Genomic DNA, 8888 nt, shown 5'->3' on the forward strand with positions numbered 1-8888 from the left:
GGTGGCTAGGGAGATACCCTTTGAAAAAGCATATTCAGAATATCTATTGATTTCATAATACACATTCTATAAAGTCAAACTCAACAAAATAATCTTTGGACAGTAGCAGAAAACCAACTATATATTCAACCCAGGAGGTCTGGGATATACTTGGTTGAGAAACACTGGTGTTGAGGTAGAGGAGCCCCAGCATGTGGAGAACACGTAGTAAGGAACATGTGCCAAAGAGAAGGAACATCTTTTGGGTCAGTGAGTGAATCCTAAGCATATCTTGTCGTTTTGGAAACCAAAGGGCCAATCCACAAGAAACCTGAGACACCCATCGAACTTCTCAGACCTGTTGTTTTGGACAAGTTGGTCCCCTTTTAATACTGAGTCAAAAGAAGAAAAAGCTGTTTTTTGCCCCCAAAATGCCCCTCACCCATTTTATTTGCGTTAACATATTTCAAACGTTTAAGTAAACAGTTGCTGTAGCTGGGTAAACGTAGCCCCAGGTCCATCCATCAGGAAGTGCTGTCGTTATCTGCAATGCCATCCAGCTCTCAAGGGGGATATCAGCCTGGGGTCTGCTCTGCTAGGAAAAAATACAAAGAATTGGATTTTCTTGGAAAAGATCAATTCCTCTCATTTCCCTTTCATTACCAGAACATTTACTCTTGCTGTTTAAGCATAATCGGTTACAGATGGCCTTGAGATGCAAGTTGCCAGTAGAATACTGAGAGTATAATATACTGAAGGACAATGCAGATAAAGAGACCTGGGGAATATGGCGGACTCTAGTGCCCATGCCAACATAGAGGTAGCTGGAGAAATGGTGTTTCCCACCTTCCCAGGAAAGTTGTAAGTTTTCTTTCATTCTCATCTAAGCCTAAATTGCTAAAGAGTGTTCCAGAAAAGGAAACATTTGGTACAGCAGTTAATTGGGTTTTGAGTGCTTTGTGCATGGGGTGAGGCCAGAAAGCTAACCCAAACAGACACAGTGTTTATTTGAGGGGATGATGTTGTAGAATTGTGATTAAAAGTTTATAACATTGACTATTTTATTTCAAGGGATTCAGTTGCATTTTTCAGACTTTGTTTTGTCACTTCCTGTTACTATTCTGAGTAACCACCGCAAATTATACGTACTCGTTGCTCAAGGGTTAATTATTAATTAGTGGGCAATAAATACTCTTCAAAGAACATTTTAATTTGAACCCCTTTCTCCTTTGGCTAAAACAGAGTCTTTCCACGTGTGAGTCAGTGCAATTGGCCTGCTTAGAAGCTAGCTTGCACTAACAAGAGCTGCGGGGAGGGGAGTCCATCAGACCCCAAAGGTATCTTGCTTCCTTTCTGAAGAATTCATCACCCTGTGGTTTTCCATTCAGTCAAAGATCTCCTTTAGGTTACAATTTTAGAAAACTCTGTTTTGTCATTTGGGAAGCCAATTAGATTGCATGGATTTGCAGGGTGAACACAGGTAAAGCAAAACTTACCTTGATTTCACATTGCACTTAGAATAATCTAGGTTGCTTCCCATGGCCTTGTGCTCTGGTCCTTGCCCACATTTGTTACTACTTTTCCTTCTTTCTCTGCTTCACTCAGTCTGATCTGTCTTGCTTTCAGTTCCTTGAATATTCCATACTTGTCACCTCAGGGCCTTTGTACTCGCTATTATTCCTTCTGCCCGAAAAGCCCTTCTGCTTCATCTGTACATGGCCGTCTCCCTGTTGTCAATCAGGTCTCAGCTCAACCAGCCCCTCTGAAAAAGGCCTTCCCTTACTACATTAGCTTAATTTGCTCCCCATCCCCCTGCCATGTTCTATCAAATTATTCATTTGTTTCAGGAATTTACTTGTTTTGGATCGGTCTACCTCTCTAGAATATAAGTTCCATGTTATCTTTTTGTTCATCTCTGTATTCCCAGTGCCTCGTACAGTGTCTGGCACATAGTAAGTGCTAAATAAATATTTGTTAAATGAAGGTTGAGTGAAAAGCTTTCCTCCCATTGATGAAATTAACCCATTTGTAAAATGGGAAACTCATACATGACATCACAGTTCCTCAAATCACCCCTGATCATTCTTTCCCTATCCAGAGTGCCTTCCTAGATCGTAATAAAATGTGGCGGTACAATTCCACCATCTCCCAGTGTTCCTGGCCCAGTGTCCCACCTGTCACTCACCTATAATTATTGTAGAGCTCCAATTTGCTTTAGCCTTGTCAACAGCTCCCCTTTCTCATGCATATTTACTAGATCATTGCATCCACCTATGCACTCTTGACCGATGAAGACCCGAGGTACCTAAAAAAGCAAACAAGCCAGGACATTTAGAGAACATCATTATTAGATTAGACATTTTATCCTTCCTCTAAATATTTCCCATGATCCAAAGCTTTTCAGATCACTTCACAACCTCCTCATGTATACCCTTTCAGGGCGGAACTTTATTATACACATAAAATTATTCATTCAAGAACCTTCTTAAGCTAAGATGCTTTTCAAATAGAATGTTCTGTGTGTGTGAGATTGTCTAACTTGTCAAAGGGATTTAAAAATTTTACTCTATGTTTCAGGGAAAGAGTTTTGGTTGGCCGCAGCTGGACCACCCTGATTGAATTCTGGTTTCTCTACAGCTGGGACCACACCTGAGCCCTTAAGCTGAGCCATGGCAACCAGGAAGGAGTCTGTCTCTAAGTACAGCTGGAAAAGTGTTTGCATCAGTTCTCTGTCTCTGATTTTAGACTCACAGTTTATTAGAGTCGTCTCTCTCATCTGTGAGCTCTGTCCTCAGCTGGGGAAGGGGTGGTAGTGTCTGAATCTCCTTCTCTGATACCTGGCCCATCATAAGATGTTTAAGTGCTGCAGCCCTGGGAGCAAGGACATGCATCTGCTTTGGTTTCACACCTGGCATGGGTGGGTGGCCCAGGGTCAGCCAGGCTGACACAGTCATTCTACCTGCTGAACATGTTCATCTTGAGTCACACTCAGGCTCCCTCCCTGCTGCTAGGTAAGGCGTGTTCCAGGGTTCTAGACGGCTCTTGGAAGGAGGAGAGGAGGAAGTCTTTTCACTGTGGCTCAGGCAAATTCCAGGCCAGGGATGTTACAGAAAGGCTGACTGGCAGTGAAGAAACAACCACAATGCGGGTACCCTGAGTGGTCAGGAGCAAGCAGGTCCTCTCCCAGAACACTAGGAACATACCAGAAGGGGCAGGAGAGGTGAAAGACAGAAGGCGGCAAGAATATTTTCAAAGCTTTTGACTTTCCTCAGAAGGCATAGTAATTCAGATGCATTTTTAAATTGAGGTATAGTTGATGTACAATATAAGTTTCAGGTGTACAACACAGTGATTCACAATTTTTATAAATTATATTCCACTTATTATAAAATATTGGCTATATTCTCTGTGTTATACAACATATTCTTGTCGCTTATTTTATATATAATAGTTTGTACCTCTTAATCTCCTACCCCTGTATTGCCCCTCTTCCCTTCCCTCTCTCCACTGGTAACCACTGATTTGTTCTCTATATCTGTGAGTCTGCTTCTTTTTGTTATATTCACTAATTTGTTGTATTTTTTCAGATTCCACATATAAGTGATATTATACAGTATTTGTCTTTCTCTGTCTGAATTATTTCACTTAGCATAATACCCTCTAGGTCCATCCATGTTGTTGCAAATGGCATTATTTCGTTCTTTTTTATGGCTGAGTAATATTCCATTATATATATATATATATATATATATATATATATATATATATATATACACACCCCATCTTCTTTATCCATTCATCTGTTGATGGACACTTAGGTGACTTCCATCTCTTGGAAACTGTCAATAATGCTGCTATGAACATTGGGGTGCATGTTCAGATGAAATTTTTTTTATAAAGTGTGAGAGTTGAGAAAAAGGGCAGGATTATTTCAGGTAAGTCCTTACCTTATTTTTATTAAGAAGGGGGTCTGAGTGGAAGTAGGCTTTAAAAATTAAGGCCCCCAATTGAAAGACTCCTACACTCCATTGCCATGGCTATATCCTATGTCCCAAGAGTGGGGAAGAGCACACAGGACTGTGTTCTGGCGAGAAAGCCTGGTAATGTCCACCTCAGTCACAGAAGGTGACGCCTGTCCCACCTGCAGTGCACGCCTGTGTGGGGACTTTGCAAATGGAAGCACCACCCAGGCAGCACTGCTTTTTTACTAGCTGAAAGAATATGCAGAAATATGAGGTCAGAAACCTAACTTTCCCCCCTGGATCTGGCCATTTTAGGGAAAATAAAGCACCTCTCAAATTGCTGGGGGCCTTTTGGCTTCTATCTCCCCAGGAACAGTTGGCTGTGGTCAGTTGCAATGGTAAATAAAACAGAATCCTAATGTAATTCTAATGTAATTCTAATACAGGGCTCCTTCTGTTGAAGCCATTACCTAAATGAGTAAAACTCATCTGAGCTTTAAATAAGGACGAGATGTATTCATTCTTGAACTTCTGTCAATTCTGTTATTTTCAGAAAGAATTGAGCAATGGTCACTCCTCTTGCCACTTGCCACATCTCCACCTTTGGCCAGGGTGCTGGCCCAGGGGGTTTGAGTTCAGTTATTTGGAGAGAAGGCCCTGAGGAGAAAGGAGTCTTTTCCTCAGATAGCTGTTCTCAAACTTGAACCCTGCATCAGAACTGCAGAGGGCTTGTTAAAACATAGGTTTCTACTCCTTCCCCACACATTTCTGATACAGGAGATCCAGGCTGGGGCTCAAGAATTTGCATTTTGACAAGTTCCCAGGTAATGCTGACTCTCAGCGGTCACATCTGCAAACCACTGGTTGGCACTGATAGTGGTTCATTCCTCCTGCGGGAACTGAGGCTTTGGGAACACACAGCTCTGCAGCAGCCCCCAGCCACCTGAGGCAGGCCCTGAAACATGATCAGGGCGGACTTCTGTGCAGACCATCTGGCACGCAAGCTGGCTTGCCTGAGAGCTGAAAGGCCCCGTTGCCCTCACACCCACCCTCTAGGCTAGGCAACAGTTGGCTGTGGTCAGTGTGATCAGTTGGCAGCAGGACAGTGTGGGAGGCTGTGGTGACAAAACAGGAAGCTGTTGATGCAGCTGAGAAAGGGAGACTCGTCCTCCGTGCCCTCCCCTCCTGGCCCATCCGCCTCTTCGGAGGAACTTGAGTCTGTTACTGCCAGGAAGCAGAGAGCTGCCACCGTAAAAGCAAGCTTGGGAATTCTGGGGCCTTTCCTCTCCCGGAGCTTTCTCCAGCCCCAGCTTCAGCTAGGTGGCATCTCCTGCACTCTGGTGTTACTCAGAGGCTCCCAACACTCTGCAGCACCTCCTTGGCTACTCCCTGGTACAAGCCACCATCTTTTCTCATCTGAATTACTGCTCTAGCCTCCAGAGGTCTCCCAGCTTCAACCCTCACCCTGGCCTTCCTGTAGTCTCTTTCCCCACAGCCACTGGAGCGACCCTTTCAAAATCAAGTCAGATAGGGTTATTCCTCTGCTCAAAACCCTTCGGTGGCATCTCATCTCCCGTCACAAGCACACTCCGTGTGATAGCTTGAAAGGCCTCGCCAACCTATACCGCGTGATCTCTTGGACCTCATCTCCTCCTGACTCATAATGTTCCACCCATGGAGGCCTCCTTGCCAGGCATACTTCTACCCCAGGACGTTAGCACTTGTTGTTCCCACTGCATGAAATGCCCTACCCCTACATTTCTGCATGCCTTGCTCCCTCACTCCCTTGAGATCTACTAAAATCAGTGAGGCCCTGATGACTCCATTTAAAACCGTACCTTCCTGCCTACAGCCCACCTGCCTTTCCTGCCTGTTTTTTTCTCCATAGCACACATCACTTACCACCTTCCAACATACTATTTTATTAATTGCATTTACTAGAACGTAAGTTCCACAAAGGCAGTCATTTTTGTTTGTTCTGTTCATGGCAGTATTTCCAATGTCCAGAAAAGTGCCTAGTGTAGTAGGTGCTTAAAAATATTTGTTGTATCTAGCAGAATTATCCTTCAAAACCAAAGGAGAAAAAGACTTTCTCAAACAAACAAAAATTGAGGGAATTTGTTGCCCAAAGATCTGTCTCGTAAGGAACATTCAAAGACGTTCTTCAGAGAAAAGGAAAATGATAGAGGCCAGAAACTTGGATTTACATAAAGAAAGAACATCAGGAAAAGGAATAAGTGAATGCACTGATCTAGCAGCTGTGGCTATGGCGAAACCAGAACCAGTTTCTCCAGTACATGGCCTGATAGAAGGCCTACGTCTCTGTAATCAATCAAGTCTTGCTGGGCTCCTACTATTTGCACAGCACACAGGCATCCCAGGATAAGCAAGATAGCAACAGCTCTCAAGGTTTCCAGTCTCTTCTAATAGAAACCCTTCACTGTTCGGGATCATGAAGTATACAACTTCAAAGGGTTTGTTTTTCCCCTTGGAGGAATGTCATTCAGGACTCAAGAACCTGTGAAAAGTATTCTGAAAAATTCAAAAACAAACTTAAAAGACCACTAGAAGAAAAAGTGTTGCTTTACAATGAATTGAAAAAACAGGTGTTGAATGAATGCGTGAAGTGGTCTGTTTTTCCTGCTAGAGAATAGGTGCTGCCGGGCTGAAAGATGTAGCTCCCAAACCTGGTTGCAAATTAGAATTACCTTTTTATTTTTTTGACAGGAGATAAACTCTATTTTCACTTCCAGAGTTTTTGAGGTATAACTGACAGATAAATTATGTGTGTATTTAAGGTGTACAATGTCATGGTCTGATACACATATACTACATTAAGAAATGATTACCGCAATCAAGTTAATTAACATACCCATAACCTCACAGCTACCATGTGCAGGTGTGTGTGGTGAGAACACTTGAGATCTAATCTCGTAGCAAACTGCAAGCATACGATACAGTATTACTAACTATAGTCACCATGCTGGACGTTACATCCCCAGAACTTATTCATCTTATAACTCAATGTTTGTATCCATGTCCTAGGGATCTTTAAAACTACTGATGCCTAGCTGCCACCTCCCATACTGTGATTTAATTGGCATGCGGTGTGACTTGGGCATTGGGAATTTTTTTTAAAAGCTCTTCAGGTGATTCTAATGAGCAGCAACATTTGGGAACCACTGGTCCAGAGGGATGCCTCACAGCGGGGTCCATAGGCCTACTTACACTGCCCTTTCCCTCCTTCCAGAGACGAGGGTCCTCAGCTCACAGCAGGGGCCCTGGAAGCAATGGGGGTAGCGTGTTTTGCCTCTTTCTGCACCAGAAGGCTGATTTCTGACTGGAGAGGTGGGAAGAACAGCCTCCCAGGCTTTACACTGAGAAGCCAGAAAGAACACGGTAAGTCAAACTAAACCTGAGCTAGGATATGTGCTTCTGCAAACGCTGTGTCCTAGAATGTGCGCCCTGAAAGGGAGTTTGGGTGATCTGGTGGGACAGAACTTACCACCATGCCCCCGCCCCAGCACCTGAACTGATGCTGGGGATCTGGTCGGCTGGCTATCTCACTGGGAAGCCATGGGTGCTGAGGAAGAGGAAGGCTGTTCACATAAAGGACAGCGGTTCTTAGGGTCCCACTGTCTACTTATAGCAAGAAGGGATGTAGTGGTCACCTCCTCCAGTCTGGTGCTGCAGCCAGGAGGTCCCTGAGAGTCACAGAGCTGGTGACTTACCAGGATCACACAGCAAACCATTGTGAGAGCCATCCGGAGCTCTGGCCTCTGGACTCCCTAACAGGCCTGGAAACATCCCATAATTTAGATTAAGGAGCAATAATGAGCCGTTAGATTTTTCCAGAGGGAGGAGTTAGATAAGATAGGGAAGAAGAGCGATTTAGATGAAGGTTAAAGAGAGCCTAGAGAAAAGATGGAAGGACAGCAAATCCCACTTGGCCCTGTGAACGCAGAGTGCACGCGATTCTTGCAGCGATCACACATGGCCCCTGCATCCCTCCTTCCACCCCAGCCCTGCAAGCGCAGACTGTCAGTGCTTAAAACAAAGAGTCCAGATAGTTCCTCAGTGACTCCTGGGCAGCTGCTGGGCCCGCTGCCCCTGACGCCTAACACAGTCAGCTGTGCTCCCTCCTCTGATCTGAGCACCGTTGGCCGAAGTCCAGCCGTCCATTCAAGGAAGCAGTGTCCTCTCTCAGGCGCCCTCCCCCACCTGCACAGCCCTCCAGCCGCCTGGAGTGACAGACAGAACCTTAGCGGTGTCCTAGAGAAAGGCACAGGCGTACCACGTTCACAGCCCCGACAAGAAAAAGGAATCTGGGAGCCTCCTCCCCAGCCTTTTAGAAGGAAACCCCAGGCTCACCGTTCTGGCTCCGGTGAGCTGTTGCAAATAATCTTGAATCTCGTTGGTGTCACTGCGGGCTGTGATATCGACAAATTCCAAAAGCCCTTGTTTGAAGGGCAAGTGGCTGAGGAGCTCCTGGGCCCTACGGCTGTAGGGGCAGGTGGGCTTGATGAACACAACTACCTTCCCAGGCTGGATTTTGCTGTTCACAAATGCTTGAGCCATGCTCACAGGCTGCTATCTCCTGGGGAGGAAACCTCGATTGCAGGTATCGCTGGGGAGAAAAGCGGGGCCTTGGCCAGCTGGCTCTTATTTAAAGGAACCTCCCTGGAGGAGGAGTTTGCCCGGTAGCGCGCTCGATTTTTAAAGGGCCAGTCCTGAAGTCATTTCAGTCTGGAGTGATTCAGCAGCTAGAGCTTCGGAGGAACGCCCGCTGGTATGTCATCATCAGTAGCTATGTCCAGGGTGTCATTGTCCTCAGCCCTTTCAGGAGCGCCCGCTCTTGGGAAGGGAACAGAGTCTTGTCACTCTCTGGGGAAGCAGAAAGCGTGCGGCCCAGCCCCAGGGAGGGGGCGGAGAAGGCAGAGTCAAACC

The 8888-nt window shown here is 45.5% G+C and overlaps 1 protein-coding gene across 2 annotated transcripts; it reads right to left on the bottom strand.

The window, feature by feature from the left end:
- Positions 1–347: 347 nt before the first annotated feature.
- Positions 348–8525, bottom strand: GLRX (glutaredoxin). 2 transcript variants are annotated; one of them, XM_065875052.1, is made up of 3 exons: positions 8313–8525; positions 2165–2284; positions 348–571 (listed from the first exon to the last, which is right to left on the bottom strand). In XM_065875052.1, the coding sequence occupies exons 1-2, from the start codon at positions 8517–8519 to the stop codon at positions 2171–2173; spliced, it is 321 nt and encodes a 106-aa protein (XP_065731124.1). In that variant the 5' UTR covers positions 8520–8525; the 3' UTR covers positions 348–571; positions 2165–2170. The 2 variants fall into 2 exon arrangements, with proteins under 2 accessions (XP_065731124.1, XP_065731123.1); XM_065875051.1 differs by having other exon boundaries at positions 348–574.
- Between the last annotated feature and the right edge of the window lie 363 nt (positions 8526–8888).

The sequence above is a fragment of the Phocoena phocoena genome, chromosome 3 (assembly GCF_963924675.1).
Source record: "Phocoena phocoena chromosome 3, mPhoPho1.1, whole genome shotgun sequence".
Taxonomy (NCBI): Eukaryota; Metazoa; Chordata; class Mammalia; order Artiodactyla; family Phocoenidae; genus Phocoena; species Phocoena phocoena.